This window comes from Amblyomma maculatum, chromosome 5 (genome assembly GCF_055883805.1).
Source record: "Amblyomma maculatum isolate TAMU_Amacu chromosome 5, ASM5588380v1, whole genome shotgun sequence".
Taxonomy (NCBI): domain Eukaryota; kingdom Metazoa; phylum Arthropoda; class Arachnida; order Ixodida; family Ixodidae; genus Amblyomma; species Amblyomma maculatum.
This window is the reverse complement of record NC_139348.1, coordinates 101,154,397-101,177,488: the sequence shown is the minus strand read 5'-3', so window position 1 is coordinate 101,177,488 and position 23,092 is coordinate 101,154,397. Positions and strand designations below refer to the sequence as shown.

Sequence of the window (23,092 nt, the reverse complement as noted above, 5' to 3'; positions counted from 1 at the left end):
ATCACAGACCACTGATATAGTAAAGACCCTGACATAGTAAATATTTTGCTGGCCCCAGTGGCCTTATTATAAAGGAGTTCTACTGTATATATAGAAGGCCTATGCCACACATTCTTCTTTTAGAGTGTTTTGCGGCAGGTCTCTGGGCCTCGAAGGACCTCCAACATTTTATGGCGTTGGGATGATAAAAATACATGTAGAATATTATGCATCCTACATACAAAAGAAAGATATTTGGAAGGAAAAACCCGCTTTCGGCAAACCGATAAATTCAGGTGGATGCTCATTGTTCATATAGAATTACAGTCCCTGAAAATATGACGGTTCGAGCTCCACAACTTATCAATTTTTAACAAATCCTGTAATAAACAATATGGATTACTAAGCATGCAAAACCGGATGATATTAAAGAACACATTAAAGAATATTTTTCTGGAGTACACTAGTTACAGGCACACTACATTACTGCGGCCAGAATAAAGAAAATATTGCCCTGCAAGAACGAAACTATGTTCAATCAGCTAACTGAGGGAGATGTGTACATTGCAGATATTCTAAAAGATGTGTATGATTATATTCTCAAGATCAGTGATGAATGAGACACCTGTTTGGTTTACAAGAACCATATCATTTCAAGTTCCAGCTTTTTAGTATTCACGGCTTTTATTCCATGCTGTATTCTACTTTAAACGATTGCCTTACCTGTAATGTACCAAGGAATTGTTTTTATACAGTGCTCATTAAAAGTTAAAGGCACCAGAACAACATGCACACACACAAGAAAAGAAGAACGGGACAGAGCGCCACTCACTATTGATTTATTGTGCAGAATAAAGTACATAAATATCTCACTGCTGGCGCATGCTCAAGGAACATATTCAGCATCATGTAGTTTAGGATAAGTTATGTTCAAGAACTTCGCCCTAATTTTCGGAGCGGCGTTTCTGGCGGTGGTACTCGAATTACAGAAATTAGACTCCTCTTTTTCTAAAGTGGCTGTAATTTCCGACTCTCAATCCTTGTGTTCATGCCGCTCTTTGCCGGCGAAGTCTGCAATAGTAAAAACATTTCTCTCCCCGATTCCTAGACATTTGAAAATTTTACATATGATATGGGTACCAGGCCACAGCAATGTGATTTTAAATGAATATGCTGATAGTTTGGCAAAAGAGTCCCTAATGGCCCCGTATATCTTCCCCGTATATCCTTGCGGCGACAGCATACATCACCGCAGCAAGGTTTCGGAGAAACGTCCTATTAGATATAAAAAATGGACATCTTTTTAAGATTTGATGACTACCTGCATCTAAATTATTCTTGGAATAGAAAGTTAAGTCATTCACGGCAACTTGAGATTTCTCTAACAAGGTTGCGATGTCGTATCCCACCTTTAAATTTCTATCTTTACCGGTCTGGTTTGGCACTTTCTTCAGTCTGCGCATTTTGCGGTGAACGGGAATCATTAGAACACTTTTTATTGTTTTGCCGCCGCTTCACTACGCTGAGAAAACAGTTAATGGAAAGGTCATTGCAACAGCTTGGCCTCCGTTTAAGTAGCCCGATATTGTTATCATTTGGCGCCGCCATCCTTGGGCACAGTCACAAGTCTGTTTTCACCACCATGCAAATTTTTTTACTGGAATCAAATCGTTTACCTTGCTAAATATTTACACATCACTTGATCTACAATTGCGGTGTCAATCTCCCGTGTGTGTTAACACTTTTCATTTTATATTTCACTTATTTCCCGTTTTGTTTCCTTTCCTCTACACCTCAAATCACTTTTCTTTTTTTTTTTTTTTTCATGCAAGTATACTTCAAATATTTTCTTTGCTACCCGATTCTTGGCCGATCCCCGTCTGTGGGTATGTGCCATAAGTTATTTTGTCAATAACAACAACAGCAGAAAAGTAGACCCAAAGATTAATAATCAAAAGACTAAGGCAATGTTCAACAGCCTCGGGAAGGAACCGCAGTTTACAATAGGTAGCGAAGCACAGGAAGTGGTATAAGTGAATATATCTTATTATTACTGGTAGTATCCGCTGATCGGGGCTATGAAACGGTGATAACAAGGAGAATAAGATTAAAATAGAGCACATTTGGCAAGTACTCGCAGGTTATGACTAGAAGGTTATGACTAGCTGCTTAAAGACATCGCCCATGAGGAAGGTGTATAACATATGCATCTTACCAGAAATCACGTAGGAGCTGAAATATGGAGGCCATCGAAAATAGTTATATTTAAGTTGGGGACAACGCAGAGAGTTATGGAAGGGAAACGGTAGGTGTAATGTTAAGAGATATAAAGCATGCAGTGCGGGTCAGATAAATAACTCGGGTTAACGACATTCTAATGGGAATCAAGAAGTATAGGGCACGCACAAGGCATGTAAACAGATTGCCGCAAAGTGCAACAAATTGGATTGCACAGAAAGGAAACGTAGCAGGGAGCGGCAGAAAGTTAGGTGGGCGAATGAGGTTAAGAAGATAGCAGGGGCCAAGGGGACGCAGCTATCATGGGACTGGGGTTTTTGGAGGAATATGAGAGAAGCATTCACCCTGGAATAGCTATAGTCCGGGTGATGATGATGATTATTATGACGATGATGATGTGTGCCTAACAAATCGGCATATAGGAACCGTATCTTGACAATGTTCTCTAAAAGAACTATCCTATTAACGCTATGCAGCGGCTCGGGATGCTGGCACGGTGATGATCGTAAGTGCAATGAGCACTGCCTCCCTGGAAGACATCAGAGACAGAGTTCCTGATGCATTACTGTGGCAGCAAGTGTACATCTTCCGCAATCGGTCCCTCACGGAGTCGCTGGTGAAGAGGGCTCAACTCAATAACTTCTCTGCCATCGTGGTTACGATTGACTCCCCACTCACAGGGCAGTCAGTCGGGCTAGCTAAGAACATGTTTGTCCTGCCAGAGGGCCTCAGGTAAGCTGTCAACTGCAGAAAACCGTAATTTATGTGACCAATTTTTATCTGCATCACTCCATGTTTCCAACGCGGAAATGGCTATAGCTAATAGCGCGTACAGACGCAAATGAATGCGTATACGCAGGAACGCTGTGCAGCTTTAATCAAATCCTGCTATTTTGAAAAACAAAATTCTGGCTCGGGTCCACGGCTTCCTAGCCCACCTAAGACTGAATATTTCATGCCTGCTCCGAATAAATATTTGTCTCTCTCTCTTTCTTTCTCTCTCTCTCTCTTCAAGCCAGGGCGGATGCTGACAAATTTTTCAACTAAGACGTTTTTGTAAAAGTTGCATCGCTCTTCTTCGCGGCCATTGGCAGCGTTTGGATTAGGGCTAATGTGTAATACTTCCAATTCTTCAAAAAAAAATTAAGTTATTTTTAGGTAATTCAGACGTGGAGTTCATGAATACAAGGCCGTCACAATAAATGTTTAAATCTCTAATGTCTACAGCAAGACGTAGGAAAGAGGGTACTGAACAAGGATACAGGGAGCCCCAAATCGCAATCAGAGCCAACATTTTGACAAGTGGACTTTTTTGACAAGTGCTCTTGTCGAAACGATTGCTGGACTTGCTAACTAAGGCAGATCCTTTTTCTAACCTCGTTCAATGCCCTCTTTTATATTGTTTAGTCAATTTTTTTCTCTCGTTCTACCTTGAATTTATTACAAGATGTGTGTAATAACCTTGTGCAGGATTGGAAACCGAAACTTTCTGTGCAACTTCAATTCAGCAGTGGCGTATGCATTTGATGGTGTTTATTAAGCTAGTAAGGGAAGCATAAAAAACATAACAGAGCGGCTATTTTGTCTGCTGCTCATAAAACATGTATAGAACTGCAGAAAAAATATTTCCAGGAAAGAAAGTATATTATAGACATTTTTGTTGTCAGTGCAACGCTGCATATGTGCCTATCAAAAAAATGTAATTGTCAGTTTGATCTTACTAGCAACTGCCTTCCCTTCGAGCCTGTCTGGCCTCAACATAGGGGCACAGATAAATTCTACAATTTCGAAAGGCATCGTAAGTATGATATATGTTGCGCTCTTGCACTGCATCTTTGTGTCAGAATGTACATAACGCTCCAGAGTCACTTTTGTATATCCGGTCATACACCAAAACCGTTTTTAGAAACAAGGCGGTCGTTCGCAGATATCGCAGGACACTGATGATAGGAGAGTAGGCTTAAAGCCAATACGAATTCCAGTAAGACAGAAAGTTGGAAAAATCGAAACTGATTGTATGATCAAGTTAGCTCAGAAAATGGGGACCAAGGTAGGAAAAAGGTACAACACGAGCGGCCATTTCACAGCACTCGTGTCGTGCCTTTCTCCTACTGTGTTCCTCGTTTTTTGGGTTAACCTAATCATGAAATGCATAAGAATAGATGTTAGTGAAAGTTTGCAAAGCATTTTATTTTATTGCACAATGCGCGTGTGATCTTTGTTCTTGGTGGCTAGCAGCCATCAGCATCCTAGAACAGATTATGATGGCATGAGGTGACAATATAAATGTGGAGTACACTTTAAACTTCCGTAAACTATAAAGGCAGTATCAGCTGCAGTTGCGCAACACAGTGAAACGCACATTAGAGAAAGTTACCGAACAGTTTTCTCGTTTCACAGAACCTCAATCATTGACCGGTCGGTAACCGTTGGCGGGTGCTTTGACGAAGAGCCTGAAAAACCATACTATAATCTATTTTCAAAACGCCCCTAGAACGCTGTGAACCTAGCATCTTACCTATAGATTCAATATCCGTTGGGTGTCTCTCCAAACCAGACAAGCTTCCAGTCCAGCCTGACATGCTGCCATATGGGTTATGTTTCGCTCAATATCCTTTTCAAACTGCAAAGCCTAGGTAGAACCTCCTCATAAACTATATGAAACACCGCGCCTAGCAAACGAACTAGGACAGCGCAATTTAGCAGGCGTGAGTGAGTGCGTGAAAAACTTTATTAAGTATATTTAAGGGAGGGGGATGTGTAGGTGGGGTCCCTAGTCCGGGACTCCAGCGGCTGCCGCTGCTACCCGCGCAGGTGTCACGACGACGAAGACATTTCCGCGCCCTCTTGCTACGGTGACTGCGAGCGCTAAGCACATTCATGAGCGTAGTTTTACGTCTCATACTCTGTTCGTTTTGTTTGTCATTTATCGCGTTGCCTGAGGGCTGTCTTCAGTTAAATCGTTTGTGGCGTCTCAACTGCGATATTTGCAGCCTAAAGCAGGTCTATAAGTATAAGGGGTATGTCCACTTTCAAAAAGAGAGCCGTTTAACATAGTTTTTTTTTTTAATAATGCAGCATGTTTTATCGCGTTCTAAACATTTATGACCGGCTGCTTTGATTTATGCTTTCCCAAACAAAAAAAAAATTAGTTCAGGAAGGTTTGCTGACATTTTAGGACAAGAAACTTACAGCGCAAAGCATGAAAACCAAAAACTAAGCAGGAAACTACGCAGGAAAGGCGCTAACGTCATCTAATTTTATTCACTAAGCATCCAGCAAATACATAGCAAGCAAGGCGAGTGCAGAGGATTTTGGTTGACAGAACATTGTTCCCCTGTGTGGACATGCATTGCTTGCTATATATTTTCTGGCTACACAGCGAATAAATTTATATGCAGTTAGCACCTCTTCTGCTTCGTTTTGTGCCCTAAACATGAACCATCTTGTCCAAAGCAAATGTTACTTTGCTGATGTGTTTTGAGTGTCACTCTCCCAACTCGTACCCCCCTAGGGTTGCGCGGAGCTTTAGAATACTACAACTTTGAATTAGGGTTAAGTGGAGAAATATGGAAGAGGCCTTCGCCCTGCAGTGGGTATAGTCAGGCTGATGATGATGATGACTTTGAATTCGCTTTTATGCATTCCGAATCGCTACGCTGTCCACGATTTCGCTTCAGGAGGTCGAAAGCGCCAAGCGAATTGAAAACTATCAAACATACATTACCACGTATTCCTACGGACGCTACGCCTCAATCCTTTTTAGTTGCTGTTGCGGTGTCCTGGAGCGCCTCCTTTGTACGTATACATACACGGCGATGGTCTATAGACAGAGATGAAAGAAAGAGCACCCAAGCTCACATCAATTCTAGCAAACATACCCCTAGGCGGAGAACAAAAGCACAGCCAAGTGAATCCACTGCATAATGCTTGCGTCACTCATTTGAGTAAACCCAAATTAACTGTCGTCTATATTATCAAACGAAAGTGCAGCACCGCGCGGCTTGCGGAATGCGGCGATTGTTTTACGATGGCATAGATGACGTCACAGGACTAATCATGCTGCAGTGCGGATCACTCGAAAACTAACTGGACTAAAACCTTAGTGCCCTGTTTTGCGTCACCGATACAGGGAGAAGCGAAAACTCCCGACACGTTCAGGCAGCTTAGCTGTATTTTGCTCTACGTATTGGTAGGGCAAGATTACGTTTAGGGTTGACTTGACTGAAGTCAGAGGCGTTACGCAGTAACAACTAGAGTCCGTGGTTGCTACCAAAGAAAGCTGTGTGATGCGGTAAACCACATAAATTTTGCCCTACAAATGGCATAAAGTATTGTAAAATATTGTACAAAATGAATGAAAGTATATGCTTACATTTTATCACATCTTTAGGATATTGTAGTGCACGATTGGGTAGATAGGCGGATATTCAACTGTACACCTTTTTTTAGTAAGGATAGAGCATTCCGCAGATTTTCACGGCTAGGTTACATCTTTTCTAATGTTTACTGTGTGCTAAATAGTGTATAAAAAATGCAGTGAGTCCTACGCAGGGAAGCATTTTTCGTGCTGCTCTTAAGAAAAATAGCAACAGTGCGTTTTAAAGTCATGAATATCACTGATGTCGACTATGTCTCAGAAATGCCGGCTCCGTTCACGTGGTGGGCAGCCCAAGTAGGATCTAACTGTGGATATACTGATACATGTTTCAATTACGCCATTGGGCGGATCATCAGTGCTGTTTGACACACATTTGAGGACATATAACGTGGGCATTATGCAACATAGGTAAAGAGCGCACGGATATAATAGATTCAAATTTAGGTTGTTAAAATTGTACACTAAAAAATAACAAATACATTCGCGAGTTCATGGCAGTTTCTTGTATTTACAGCTAAGTTTAAGGCCGTTAATGGCTCCGTTAGATTGACGTGCGTGGTTTGTTCTGGTCTGTAGACCTTTAATGTCCCAGAACGACATCGGTGAATAAGAAACCCTCAGTGAAGGGTTCCGGAAAGGTCAACTACATCGTGCTCATAAATGGGCCTTGCCATCGCGCAGTATAGGCGGTAATTGCGTTTCGCCTCCTTCGAAACGCGGCTGCTGCGGCCAAGGTCAAACCAGCCTCTTGGAGCTAAGCAGCCCAGCTTTCCTACGACTTAGCCATGAAGGCGAGGCGCGTCCATATGTGTTAACAAATAACCTCTAAACTTGATCCTTCCTATAATCTATGACCGTTTGCCGATGTTTCTTTGATCACGTTGACCGATATTTCTTTAAGGCTCTGTTAAGTGCAAGGGTAGACTGCGTTTGGATCAAGCCTAAATTTCCTATTAAGCAGATATGTTAAGCAACATTTTCCTTATTAGCTTCATATGATGAGCTTCCCTACAGATCAGTTAACATTGGTAACTACTGCAAACCATCTCTTGTCCTAAACTCAACGTGGCTGGAGTGTCATCATCCCTCAAGTAAACAGAACAAAGAGTTGCGACAAACAGCTATGGATTAAAAAAAGAACGAGAAAACCTAAATTCTATAAAATGCGGGCTCGTTTTTATTCGTTCTTGACCTCCTGAAGCCACCTTGCTTGTTTGTTTATTTGTTTTTATTTATTCATATCCATGTTAGCTGACAGCCTCAAACATAGCAGCATTTGCGTGAGGGGCAATTACATAACAAGGATAAAGTCAGGAGCATGAGTACCTTTATTACACAAAGCCTATTCGCTGCTAGTACCGGGCACTTGAGAGATGATTGATGTCATAGTACTAGTAAACGAAATTGGCGGCCTAAGCCTTGCTACGCCATTATTGTTAAACTGCAGGACTGGGTGCGTGCTGGCTTATGCTTTGTCGGGAAAACAATTTGCACATTCGGAAGAAACTTAGTTTTAATCACGCGAGCGCTATTTTGCTTTCGAGCAGGAAAGCGGCTAGCGGCATCTGATAACTGGGGTAACAGGCGTAGTTCGTTGTTACAACTAAGTATCATGAAAAATTGTAATCAATACTCGATACACTTCCAGTAGTGGCTTGAGGAGGTTATTAACAATAACCATAGCCCACAGCGTCTCAGCAACATAGGTGGCAGTTGGCGAGTGAGGTGTGCAAAGAAAAAAATGATCGTTCAACTTGGGCACAAGAGCCTGATTAACAAGGTATGCGGCTTCTTTTGATAGGTGGCGCCACTACTGCGGCTAACGCAGTTCAACTAAAAATGCGGTGCGCATTGCGTATCCAGATGGCGCCACTAATCTAAGTAGCGGCCATTTCGGTTGCTGGGTGAGTTTTTCAGACGCATAGCCTCCAATATTTTTTGCATGTTTAGTCATTGGCGCCAAGGTCAATGGGTTCCGACCGTCACACGTTTTGTCATAGGGTGCCTCAGGCACCCTATTTATGTTAAGTCTGTGAGCGGCAATCGCGCAAAGTAGGCTGCTCGTGGCGGGAAGAGAGCTTGAAGTGCGCGGGCCCATTGACGCCGCAATGGTAGCTATCGTATTCTAGATTACTGTAGCGCAAGTCATTATCATTTTACCTGTTATGTAAGGCACCCAGGTTTATATACGAGCCTACAAGGACAATTCTAAATTTCTTTAATTTTTAATACTCCTTATGGCATTCACTCGTTTCGAGATATTCGCTTCCAAATTGATTCAATTCCCGTAATAAACCGTGAAAGGGACTGGCAACAGACACATACCTCCTGCTGCGATAAGGTATCGCTTCAGGCGGTCGCTTTTTCAACGCATAACATATGAGGTGAAGATGGTCTCTGTTTCACTGTCGCTTTCAGCCAAATAAATTAAGGAAACGCCGCCGAAAGCAACTGCATTTAAAAATAGAACACATCTGCCATTAAGCGGCAATCTCTTGCTAGCCTTATCAAGCAGACTATGTCGGAAATTTAAAAGATAAATACCCCCGACATATGGAATCCACCTAACAACGAACGTGGCCAAAATATTCTTTTTACGTACCGATGAATATCACCAGCAAATGCATTTGGCGAGCAGCTTCTGACATTGGTAAATAGAGCGCATATTGCGTTGTGGTTGTAATCACGCTTTTAATACCATAAATGAAAAGATAATATTTAATGAAAGACAACGAATTACAATAGCGTCCACTACCTGCAGGCGCGTACCACAGGTGGAGTTTTATAATAGGCACCGCGCGAAAATGTTTAGATCTAAAACTAGTTCGTTTAAATTTTCCCCTCGTATACAGGAATGCGAAATGCTTTTATGTATAATTAGCTTTTATTCCGCTGTTTCGAATATTGAGAGACAGGAGCATCGTGTTTTACGTTCCCGCCTGGTAGCATGACTATCAAACGAAACTCACGCACTGTTAACGTGTGCTTTTTTTTAGCGCAAATAACCCTGCGTGCACCCGTCTCAAAAACCCGTAAATCGAATGACAGCGAACCGTGCCATCCTATATACAGGATCCCTCCTTCTCTTTCTCTCTCTCTCTCTCTCTGAAAGCGAAATGGTCGCTTTGTATTTATGACGCAGCTTCGCGAACCTGAAAGCTTCGTGTCCTGATTGCGAGTTCACGTTTGACCCTACAAGTAAGTACGCCATCTCGAAGCTTCTCGCACCGTCCATCACATGGAAAGATTTCGACTGGCTACGCAGCATCACCACTCTGCCCCTTGTGGCCAAAGGCGTCCTCACAGGTAAAAAAGCCCATGCACGAACTTGCGCGTGTCTTGCGCACCTTTTATACTCTTTTCCGAATGCTAACTGGTACAAAGAGGCATAACTAAACTTCGATACAGCCTCTCCAATACCACGTTTGATGCGATGTTTGGCGCAGAGTAGTAATTATGGTGAATTATGATGAATTATTGCGTAGTCCGAAGGACTTGAGACGGCGGCCGGTGACGCAATGCGATTGCGTTGGGAAGCACAATATCTGATCCGGCCAAGGCAGCGCGGGCTTCAAGTGCACGCGACTGCAGATGGCGAAGAGCCCAGAAGCCTTCATCGTCGTTTGTGTCAATTCAGCGCCATTTTATTCTTTACAATAGCTATAATCTCTATTTTACGCAATGCCCTCTCCATTCTACGCCAATTTAAATGAGTGTAAGTGATGATTTGACAACAAAACAGCACCTCTGTATCATATAGCGCAGGCTTGGCAAAGGAATATAAACACAGGTAGCAGCCAACATCCAAAATCTTATCGTGAGCAACCGGAGAACGTGCTGTGTATTTCACACCCGCATTGCACCAATAGTAGAAGAAAAGACTGGCTGCGCTGTGCAGGATGCTTTTCCGAACTTTTACAATATTTTCCCCACATTCATTAAATTTAGACACTGGCTACCATTCAGGCAACTTCCCATGTCACCTTGAAAAATGTCCTAATTAGAGCACTCTAACATAATGTCATCGAGACCCGTTTCTTTTTATTTTTGTGATTATTGCGTATGAATTAGCGGGCTTGTCCCTGATAAATTCCTGTACTTGATTACAGCGGAAGTGGCCCTCGAAGCGGCAAAACACGCGGCGGCTGGTATTATCGTTTCTAATCATGGCGGCCGGCAACTCGATGGAGATCCAGCAACGGTATGACTCATGTTTGAGGTTGAGTTAACGCTAGACACTTTTAAAATACGTTCATAAAGTATAGCGTCCAGAAAGTATAATGCTTTCGCATTCTGACATGTAGATGATGCTGTCTGTAGCGAATGTTTTTATACTTTAATGAGTTGTTTCTGTTGAAGCGTATTGTTTAAGCTTTAAAAAATGAATTACTAGTCATTGAAGTTCCCGCTGGTTTGAAAGTTCCAGAAAATCCTAATGGTTTACGTAAGCTTCCCTCATGTTTCATGTGCTAATTCGAACTCGTATCCGATTGGTTTTTTGCCTCAGCCAACGTGCGCTCTACAGAAGACAGTACGATTGTACTTTTAAACTCTGCATCGTTTCAATGAAGTGAACATGCAAACACCACAAGGCATTCCCATGTGAGCCAATGATAAACCCTAGGACTTACACTAATGGTTACTTGGAGCAGCGCTCTCTGCAGAGTATGTGCAGTGTATACATGAAGCCCAAATATCTCTGCAGATTGAGGCCATTTCGGAAGTTGTCGACGCTGTAGGAGACCGGCTGGAGGTGTACATGGACGGTGGTGTGCGCTGGGGTTCCGATGCTGTCAAGGCGCTCAGCCTCGGAGCCCGCGCGGTCTTCGTAGGCAGACCTGCCCACTGGGGACTCGCCTATAACGTAAGCCTGATTCGTTCGTGCTCCAATGGCTGTCACAATTCTCACCTTCTAGGTGGACAGTTAAATAGCAGCAGTTGTACAGTACATTACTAGTGCGCCAACTAATCTCACCGTGAGAAGCTGGTCGTCAGCTAAGGAATCACTGGATATGAAAGAGAAAGGGGAAAAAATGATAACAAGAGGAGGAGAAGGATAAGACGCTTGGTGCAGCTAGAGCTAAGGCGAGGAAAGGTAGCCCGAGGGTGACAGTTGGACACGGCTTTGGAGCCTAACTATTTTGCAAAAATTACATTCTACTAATCCGTTAATGAATAAGGTAGTAGTGAAGGTACCCATACAGTGATAAAAATACACAGTAACATTGATGAAAAAATCACTCTGGAATAGGTGTGTTAAGTGCTATACAAATTTTAATTAGGCAGTCACGAAAACTCAGCTGAAACGCTACCAGATAGGCAGTTCTATACGTCTGGAACCTGGAGTGAAACAAAAAACTTCAACTGATGGTAACAATTAGCTGATCTATTTGGTATGCCGACAGTAAAGATCTGGTTCTTTGTTTTCTTCTATTCCTCTGCATGTCTTCAAGGTGCTCGGCGATTCGGCAGGTGATGTGTATTACACACACACGCACACACACACACTCAATGAGACAAAGGACGACGAACTTAAAGTAACACGACGAAAATTAACTTTATATGACACAAACACAAGGTACAGAACAATTTTACAAAAGAGAGGCGACTATACTAAAACAGATGTGACTGAATGAAAACTATACACTCAGTTATTTATAGAGATGGGAGGGCTCGGAAAAAATAGGAAATTTAAAAAAAAACTGCTTTTTCTTGTTTTTTCCCGAGGCATGGAAAACTGAAAAGAAAACCTATAAAATATGATTTCCTTAAAGAAACATGAATATTTGGGCTAATTGATAGATGGCGGCTGCTAAGTATGAAATAGCACTGAAAATTATGTAGAACAAATATCATTTGTTTGCTGTTATTTAGTTTTGGTTGCACAAATTAGGCTCACTTCAGAACGTTCGTAAGAAATGCTTAGTCTTTTAAACAATTTCAGATGCCGAAATGCTGCATTTATTTGTTTTTCCCTTTTCCGGTGAGTGTCGAAACGCGAGCATATAAATTGTAGTATTGACTTGCTTATTTGTATTTCGAATAAATTACAAAGAAAATCTAGTCAGGTCGTAGTCTCATCTGTTAAAAGGTTTCGTTCGGACGCCGATGCCTATCCATAAGCGCCGGTGCCTTCCGATCACCCCATCGAACACCAATGCAGCAGCTTGCATTTATCGCGCGTCGTTGCGCCGTTGATAGTACGTCATGTTACTGTGATGTGACGTCACTAGTATTCACTGATACACATATGAGCTGCATACGTCATTAAATAAAATGGTGCTAACAATACGTCTTGATCGAATGAAAGAGCATTTAACGGCTTTTTGGGGCTAAGTTAAGATATATGTACCCTTACAAAACTGGGTTTTGAAACTCTATTGTCAGACTATTGATCACCTTTTGAATCTACTGAATTTCGATAGACATTCAACCCCAGCTGAGTGCAATCTTTACAGGGCCAACCGAATTTTCATTGTGTTCTACCCAATAGACTTTCTTACTATTGTTTCTATATGCTTTTTGTTGTCAGTTTTCAACGTTCACGAATAATTAGCTTGTACTGCTCATGCTGACCCATGTTTTTAAGTAGTTTTAGGCACCAGTGATAAAAGCATGATGTAACAATTTCATTATGCTTTTGCGATCTCACTTTGTAATCAACTATTTGCCAGATTCTGCAAAGGGAAATATAAGAGCAGCATGAAGTTGCGTGTTCGTTCAAGTTATATAAAAGTGCATGAACAGTTTTCAGCATTAACGGTATGATATGATATAATATTTGTACGAGTTTATTATGAGAATTTGTGTGTGGATATTGTGACTCATATGGCTTTTATCACTAGGGATATCCACCTGTCCAGACTGGGTGATCCAAGATAGCTTCAACGGCCACACTAAAGCTGCCTGGGTGCACACAGGAACCGATAGAAAACACACTTTCCAGTGAAATGCAGGCTATATTCAGTCGTGCCCGATTTTAACCCTGAAGTTGAGTGAATTGGATGCTTCAGTCGCATACATGGCGAGATCTTCCAAGTCGCTTTTGATGACAACCTTACTTATGTATCCAGCACTTTGGTAATATCGGAAGCAGCATACAGGATCTTCGGCAGTACATAGAGTTGAAGTCTTCCACAGAAAGAAAAACTTGCTGCATTCCAAAATGATGCGTATTTATTGAATAAAGCTTTCCTACTCGACTATATACTGCTGACTTCAACGGATATGGGAGGACACAAACGAGTAGACGCACAATTCAACTTTGTACAAGGACTTCGCTTGTTTCTATAAGTCGGCTTCGTGTATGTTAGCTTTCCTTTACAAAGCTCATTTTCACCTTGTGTTTGGCGCTCTTTGGCCTGAGATGCCCTTGCGCCATCTATCATCATCATCATCATCATCATCATCATCATCATTATCATTATAAAGATCATTTTCTGACACATTTCCTGCAACCATGGCAAAATAATTGTGGTACTCCAAACCATTGAATACAACAGTGTTCCAAGTGACGCATCAGAAGGGTCATGACCATCAAATTTGCGTCTAACCACCTTTAGCTTAAATTCACAAAACTGTAAAAACGTTTTTAAGAGCAGGTACTTGGCTTTTATACGTATATATAAGAAACGATGATGATGCAAAAATATCGATCACCGACATTTATCACCTGACAAAACCGGATATGTAAGCTGCGCAGGCTGCAATAAGATTTATTGCGCCGTAACTGAACACAAGCATCAGCATTGCTTTTGTAGGCTTCAAATTGGGCAGAAAGCAGCAATAATTTTTTTTACATGCCAATGATTCACATTTTGCCGTACTAAGGAGCAAGCATAGTAGATAAACATACGAAATGCTGCACAATCACTCGTGTTCTAACACTCTGGTGACTAAGTTTTCCTGCACCATTTTGTCGCGCAGAAACAGGGCCAGTGTGAAATTTTCCTCAGAAAATAGGAATCAGCTTTCATTAAACGTAATGTTTCGTATATTTGCTGACAGGGCAAAAAAGGCGTTGACAAGGTATTGGAGATCTACAGGAGTCAACTAAATCGCACCATCCAACTCCTTGGTGAGCGAACCATTTTCACTATTTCGTCTGATCATTATCTACATTTTTTATTCGTCGTCCCACTAAACTCTCCGGTTTCTTTAATGTGCCGGGGGCTCATGCTTTTAAGCTTCCTACTTATCTTTAGTACCTCACTCTTATCATCTCCTGATAGAAATGTCCCTATGGATCTTTTTATTGTTTCGCAGGACTATGAGGCATTTTCCGGCATTGACTGTAGTCTGTAACTAATTGCATGAGCGACTGCATGGGCAGAGTACTAAAGCATGTGGAGGGAGCAGAAAAGAGAGAAAACCACTATGGTCATTTTGTGACACTCTGAGACTGGTGGTTTATAATATATATGCAGAACAACTAATGAAGCAGTGCGTTCCGCTCTAATATAATCATTGTTTTTATTTTCTTTTTTATCATTGGGGCGTGTTTTATGGGTAAACATGAGCGTAATGTACAGCGACTTTTATTACAGTGACTGAAGGCTCTGTCCTTCAAGTCTTATGTGGTGTCCGGCGAATGTGTGATGATAGTAACGGGTAAAAATTAAATAATTCAGCTCATTATTTCTGCGGCTTTCCTTCATTGCTCTAGAACTCGTAAGTTATTGCGGCAAATTAAGTTTTGGTTTAATTCATCACAACTACTCTCGAGAAAAGATATTCCATTCCTTCTAAAATTTGTAATTTTTCCACAGAGGCATGTTCAGCAAGGTATTTTGAGCTGAGGCAGACTCCTCAAGTCATAACAAAATAAACTTTCCATATCTCTCCCTGTTTTTTTCTGTACGTGCCTTTAGTGCAGGAATACAAATTGTATTCAGAATAAGGAGCGTGATTTTGGCATTCAGTATGCAGTACGGATTTGTTCGCCTTACAATATTTTACGCATGTGTTTATTGTTAAAGCGCAAGCAATTTATCGCATGTTTATCATTTCTGGCGAGGTCTTTAAAGATATATATACCCGTTCTAGGTTGCGCAAATCATAACTCCCATCAACCCACGACGAAGCCTGTTTTCGGGCTCGCCTACTTCTTGCTACGAATACATTTTGCGGGTAGTTGAATTACTGAACCTCACACGTGGTGCCACGCACTTGTTCATGTTTGAAGCCTATAGGCGCACGCGAAACTGTAATCGATGTGGCTTGTATTGATATATTATCGCATCCTTCAATTTTACAAAAGGTTGCCCGTAGTGATAACAGACGCCTCATAACCGAAAAAAGCGAAAACAAAATGAAGTTAAGCATGACCACTTGTGACCCTTTCCATAGAGAAATAGCGATGATAGCAAAGCAGTGTTCCGAGTGCGAATCTCTGGGAACAGGCTGTGCCTCTATTCAATTGCACACGTTGACCGCAGTGTCATTTTTATTTTAACTCTCTATAGTTCGACTCGCGTGGCGCCAAGCGATTATCTGTCATTACTCAATCCTGCTTTGACGCCACTAAATGCATATTTCACTGCGGTAAAACATTGCAATACACAAAAAGCACTATAGCCTTGTTTTTGCTACGAACTTCGATTATATCCGTGCAGTAATATGGCTGTTTCTTTATGCCCTATGCTCTTTCTATCTCTACTGCACCAACCTCACCTCAACAGGTAACTGAGCAGAACATTATTAAAAGTATGTTCAAAAATTCAATCTCATGCTCCACTGGCGCTGTCCGCTGTTTTGTAACTACTATTTCCATAAGAAGAGCTCAAGAAGAAACGAGCAATATTTAATCTTTGTGGTACAGTGTTGCTGTCATTTCTAAATTTGCGTACTCATTACCTGCACTTCTCCCGTCTACAAGCACTTATGACCTCCTTTACTCAGTGCACCACATTCGTGTTAATGTTTTTCGCAGGTTGCCCCGATTCCAACGACTTGTGCACAGACTTCGTTGCACGAGAGGGACACTATTCTGATCCACTACGCAGCACGTGCAAGAAGAATCCCTCTAAAAATGGATTCGAGTATAAAGTTGCGGTGTAATGCAAACACAGAAACAGAAACAATAAAAACAAAAGTGGTGATCGTATGAAGAAGTTCGAAAAGTTTGCTTCTTCCTGCTTTTTTTCAGTATATCGTTTCCCTTCTGTTCCCATAAAGCAGCTTGAAAGATGTCTTGCTAGACATGTTCTTTATAATTGTAGTACATTTTATATCTGTACATTTTATAATTGTAGTACATTTTATAACTTCCACCTATTTCATCTCTATAGATCCATCACCATTATCATCGCTCACCGCTGCTCGGATCGTCACGCGCTGTGTGCCTGCTGGTTCTGAAAGAGAACAGACGTTCGTTCAAGTGCTAACTTACAAGTGGCGGATGTGCGATTCGTATCCCCACCTCTTGCTTTAGACCCACCTACCGTTCTGCTTGGAGCTCCGTTCAGGCCTTCGCTTGCATCAATGGCCCTGTGCTATGGATGAGGGGAACGATGCTCACTCACCACCGGCGTCTCCTGCTTCTACTGCGGCTGCCCCTGCTTGGACAGTCACCAGGCGCCAGCGCGATCCCCACATCTTTGCCGGTCTTCGCGGTGAGGATGTTGACGACTGGCTCGACAACTACAACAGGGTCAGTGCATTTAACCACTGGGATGACGCTCACAAATTGCTCAAAGTCGTCTTTTACTTGGCCGACGTCGCCCAAACCTGGTTCCTCAATCATGATGACGACATCGCTGACTGGCCTGCATTCACGGACCAGCTAAAGAAAATTTTCGGCCCTCCGGCTGGTCGCCCAGAGCAGGCCAAGAACAATCTCCCAGCTCGTCTCCAGCAGCCCAGTGAGTCCTATACGTCGTATATTGAGGACATTCTGGCCCTTTGTCGCCGTGTCGACGCTGCTATGCCTGAACCTGAGCGTGTTCACCTCATATTTAAGGGCATCAACATTCTTGTTTTCAACGCCTTCGGGGTTCAGCATCCATCGTCCGTGTCTGACATCATATCTACCTGTCAACGTCTGGACCAGCTACAGTCGTGCCGCCTCATACGAGACCGCAGTGATGGCGGCTCCCTCATAGATGGAAATTTGCGTTCTCTAATACGCACCATGATCCGAGAGGAGCTCTACGGCCTCACCAACCCAACTGCTGTATCGTATCCCCAACTTTTCCGCCAGCAATCGTGAATTTGTGCAGCATTATCAAAGATGAACTGACCAAATTCAACTGCGCCGTGGCACCTGCTCCGCCTCCCATCGCCTCCCAACCTCTCTCGCCCTCCTATGCCGAGATTACTTCACGCCCACCCGCCCTGCCTTCTCCGACTTGTTCGGTACCTGTGTGCGGTCATGTCTCTGCCATGTCACTATATCCTACAGTCCCCCGTCCTATACCAGCCTGGCGCCTCTCACGCTCTGTGTGCTACTAATGTGGGATACGTGGCCACGTTGCCCGTGTCTGTCGCCGCCACCGGCAAGACGAGCAGCCGGGTTATGCTCTCTTTGAATGTGCCCGCGTGCGCCAGCCTAATGATTCTCCTCTTTCGTACTCACGTTTCCCGGCGTTCTTCCTCTCCTCCGGATTCCATCGGATTCCGCACGTCACCGCCTCGCAACCCTTCGCACCTAGAGCTGAAAACTAACTGAAACAGTTTTTGGAGGAAAAGCTGCTTCGAGTTCGAACTCTACAATTCCTCCCGGGGGACCGTCGTATATGTTTACAGTAATTCTTGAAAGCCTGTATATTGAGGCCCTAATCGACACTGGCGCCGCTTATTCCGTCGTGCATTTCTCTCTCTGTTCTCAATGCGCAAAGTTTTAATGCCATACATCAGTCCGCCACTTCATGGAGCTAATGGCACTCTTATCAAACCCACCAACTAATGAAAAGCACGCGTCCTTATCGATAACCAGCTGCATCATATCGACTTCATTGTGCTCCCCACGTGTTTTCATCTCATGATCTTGGGGGGGATTTCTTTTCGTCGGCGTCCGCCCTCATCTCTTGCCGTGAGCGCCTCATTCATCTTGCGGACCCCGATATATTACCGACTTCTTATTGTTCACCACCACACGTGTTAGCAGCATTTTGTTCTGCCCCCAGGACGCGAGCTGGTGATCATCGTGGCGTTGGACTACGCTCTCGATGGTGAGGCCTTCGTTTTGCCCACTCATCGGTGGACCTCCGACGGCCTAGCTCTTGCCTCTTGTCTCAACTCCTTCACCCGCGGTTGCGCGGTGGTTACGACCCTAAATACAACTTTCCAGCCATTCTTACAGCCCAGGGGCACCACGGTTGTGTTTATTTTTGACGGCGATTCTGTCCCCCTCAAAACACTTTCCTGTACACCAACGCCTTCTGCCAAGGCTCCATTTTCGACATCCTCTACGCTCTCAGCCGCCATCAACCCTGACCTCACATGCGACCAGTCAACGCTCTGCTAGACGTCCTCTTGCGACACCTAAAATCTTTTGATGTATGCACCTCAGCATTAGGAAAGACCTCCGTCACCTCTCATCGCATTGAGATGGACGACTCTGCTATTGTTCGACGACGGCCGTATCGCCGTCACATTATAGGGTCGGCAGCCGAGCACCCTAAATACTTCGCCAACACGGCGGGGCTATATGCTATATCAATAGACGCGTGTTAATAAAAGCGCTGAACAGGTGATGAATGAATAATGGTGTAGTATAGAGCGTGCGTATGCAGCTTAAGATCCCCGATATTACTAATTAGATCTTCTCGTGAGCTCATTAAGCTGTAGCGTAAAGAGCTAACAGGAAGAGGTGATGTGAGACTGAAATTGTTCCTTGTTTTGCCTCTATCGACGCGCTGTTTCCAAGGTAGAGTTCGCCCCTAAAAACTAAAAACATTTCGCAGATGCGGGCATATCGTTCGAACAACAACGCTAAAGCAGTATTTTCTCTCATCAGTCCCCTCCCCGGTGAAGAAATAGGACAGCTGGGGACTGGGGCCACACGCCCTCTTTAAACTCGTCGCACTAATTTCGACGTTCACTATTGCCTGAGTAATCATAGGGTACAGGCGCAAAGCATTGTTTTTATTATTCAGGTAAGTGGCTTCGCCATTGCTTGTCATTATTTAAGGGGAATAGGGCACGCACATTTAATATAGGCTGCCAGAGGAAAGGCGGTTGGGATTTAGGCATCATCGTAAATGATACTCATTGGCAAAATATAGGAGATGCCTTGGTGATGATGTTAAAAAGTGGTGACTAGGTTCGCGTGACATAGGCTAGACATTTTCGCCGAGGCACATGCCGTGCAAACTCTGGCATAATTTCTGCCAGGAAAAGTAGACTATACAATACTCAGCACTTCAAGGATCGCGCCTGGGCAGATTTGGTTTGAGTGAGCCGCCACAAAAGCCTACATTCACCTCTGTGTTATGTTTGTCCGCCCCATGCAGATAGTAGTTGTCAGGTGGTAGTTACGAGACTACAGGTGACAGGAAATTAGAACCCAAATATGCCGAGTTTCCCGGCGTTTGTCCAGTCGTTGAGTCTTGAAAGGTGACACTTCGGAGCCAGTTGTTGCGTCTAAATAAACTACCTTAAAAGCGCGAGTTGGTTTCAAACACGTGGTGGCGCAAACAGAGAACCGCATTAGACTACTAAGCTATGGCTGCGTTTGGCAGCATGATTATTTTTATACGAGGTTTTGTAATGGAACAAGCTATACGCAGTGATTTGTTACAAACAAGCCGGGCAGTGGCTGCGCTTGGCAAAATCAGCAAAACAAAAATCTAATCAAACAAATAACACTACAAATCTCACCCATTTAAAGGGCTTGCAAGGAAACACAACAAACCTCTAAAGGGTGTCGGCCTGGTAGAAATTCGCTTTCGTCGTTACTGCTGTGCTGGAGCATTACGTGGTCAAGATGCTGCGCGCGGGAGTAGGGTCATCATTCCGGTCCGGCGTTCAAGTTTTCCACAGGCAATGATGTGAATAAAAAGAAGTCATAAAATGTACATTATTTAGCGATCGCAGACAAATACCACGAGGTGACCTATATAATGCCTAATTCACCAGCTTAGAGCAGAAAGCATTCAAGCAAAAATTTGGTGAAAATGAAAGCCGTTTCTCTTTTTTGGCAGATAGGCAGCGATTGTATGGAGCTAGAACTTGGGATTAAGAAGGATCTTTCTATAACCGGAAACTTTGACTGAAATCTGCAAAGCTTTAAATGCATCACGACGGTTTCGTTGCGGCCTGTGCTAATTCTTAGTGCTCCATGCCTAAAAATATGCTCTGAGTGTGGAGCTTTCCCTTGGCATTAAGCTAATTGGGCCCTTAGGTGATCTTTCATAGATTGCGAAAACCCATGTATGACATCCTCATTCCAAGCAATAATTGCATGGCACGAATGATATGTGGCATTTTGGATGGCTCATAGAAGGTTGGGTACGCCCATCTCTTTAACCAGGTCATTGGGCTGCTGAATGGGACCGTCTGCTAGCTACGTTTCAGTCAATTAAGTCTAGAAGTACCAAAAGCTGTTGCCAATACACCGTAATGTTTTTTCATTAGCCGGCATGTTTCCGCAAACCCTACATTAGCGTAGAAAGCAAAGGTACCACGTGACGGCCATCGCTAAGCTGCAGCTACGTTGCCTTCATTGCAATGCATCAAAATCGCTTAGAAAACTTCTACAAGGGATCGAACTCATTCTTAGGTCTACACCAAGTCAACTTCATCTCATGGTTGTAGAGCGCTACCGATGTCGGCAGGTACCCCAGGCAGCGCAGCCGATCTGTCATCGGAAACAAAAAGTGATGGAAGACAGCCGTTTGAAGCCCGACTAGGGAAGGCAGCGCCCATTTCGATATGTAGAGCGCCGTGCAAAATTCAAGTTCGATAAGAAACTTCACCGCCTTTTTAGACAGTCTTCAACGGGATATTCTCAATTCAATATTGACAATATTCCTAAATATCAGATTTCAGTACGTCGCTGTAATTTTGAAGACGCCCAATTATGCCTAACTTGATTATAAAAATATTCTCCTTAAAACTTATGGAAATGTCTACAGCATATCAGAAACGGCAAACAAGTAACGCGAGTGTAGATAAATTGCAACACAGCCGTGCAGACAATACCTGCCCTCATATTCCTCCTGGACATATTGTTTCTCGTGGCCGAGACGTTCCCTTTCGAGTAAGAACAGGTTCCAAAAGTGAAATTTTTAAATTACATGAGTGGCTGTTAGAGCCTGCGCAAGAAGACCACCAGACCTTCTTAAGACAGCCATACTTCTAAGGGGTGACAATGTCCGCCTTGGGGGCAAAAAACGTCTTTAGATTTTAAGTTTTGCAGGCAGTTAAGCTTCACGCGTGCCGACATCCATCTTGGAGGATAATTTATTGTGTGAATTTTTAAAATGGTACAGCTCTTCCTGTGGACGCAATTCGACTGAACTTTTGACATTGTAGGCGTCTGTAATATGTTAGAACACTGCAGTCATGTTTTTTGACACAAAACAGGCAAACTAAGAGCGATGCATGGGTATATGGCGAGGCTCTTGAAAATAGAAACTTATAACCTTCGTCATGCCGCATAGCTTTCAAGCTCATTATGAGACCCCCGGCGCTGAAATGACGTTCTTCAGTATCCTTATACCTGACAAGACAGGACAGATTTCTTAGCCTTCTAATTCGCAGAAAAAATGTTCAGTGGGCCGTCTCAGAATGCACCTTACATTAAAATATTTGTACAACTTGTACCAGTTCCCCAAAGCCACCTCTCCATAGTTATATCTGTCTCCCAGAAGAAACAATCTCTGAATACTTTGAAAAATATTATATTTATAGACTTTGAAATATCAGTAATTTTTGTAAAGTTAGCAGATTTGTACCGAAAAACTATTAGACTGCTGAGCGGACTCTTCCGGTGAGTCGGAAAGTAAGGCAGACTGCATGTACCTTTCAGAGCTTGAAGTTTTGATGATTATTCTCATAAATAAAATAAAAACATAGTATATTGCATTTTCAAGAACATACTTCGAATTTCAAGGTCGTCAACACCAAATTGTCAATTTTTTAAATTTGTTTCATTCTTTATTGTAGCTTGAAGCATCAAACAACAAACACACGCACCCGAACTCACGCTGCTTTGGCTTTCTCGCATCGCATACTCTACAAAGTGGAATCGCGTGGATTTTTTTGTGTTCAGCAGACAGCGCCGATGACGATAAAGACGTTGACGAGATTCTGACGACAATCCCCTGCCCATTGACGCCATTGATAAATAGCAATGCGTGAACATCAACTCAGTGAGAGTTTTGATGCGTATTTTTGCATTCGATATTTTAGGACGCACTGCCGGATAGTCACTTGAAAGGGGGGATTTCGATTTCTTTTTCAGGGCCCTCAACTTTGCAATTTGGCCATCAATTCATCTCTACAATCCGCCATATAAGCGTTGATCAGCTGAACGTTCTTCAATGCTGG

The 23,092-nt window shown here is 43.1% G+C and overlaps 1 protein-coding gene across 1 annotated transcript in view; it reads left to right on the top strand.

The window, feature by feature from the left end:
* LOC146189031 (uncharacterized) overlaps positions 1–23,092 on the top strand; it is an 89,005-nt gene that overhangs the window by 26,267 nt on the left and 39,646 nt on the right. Inside the window, exons 5-10 of the mRNA XM_084605165.1 lie at positions 2,694–2,949; positions 9,741–9,904; positions 10,708–10,799; positions 11,304–11,462; positions 14,606–14,675; positions 16,530–16,653. Coding sequence (XP_084461291.1) covers positions 2,694–2,949; positions 9,741–9,904; positions 10,708–10,799; positions 11,304–11,462; positions 14,606–14,675; positions 16,530–16,653 — 865 coding nt within the window. The remainder of the gene's footprint in view (positions 1–2,693; positions 2,950–9,740; positions 9,905–10,707; positions 10,800–11,303; positions 11,463–14,605; positions 14,676–16,529; positions 16,654–23,092) is intronic.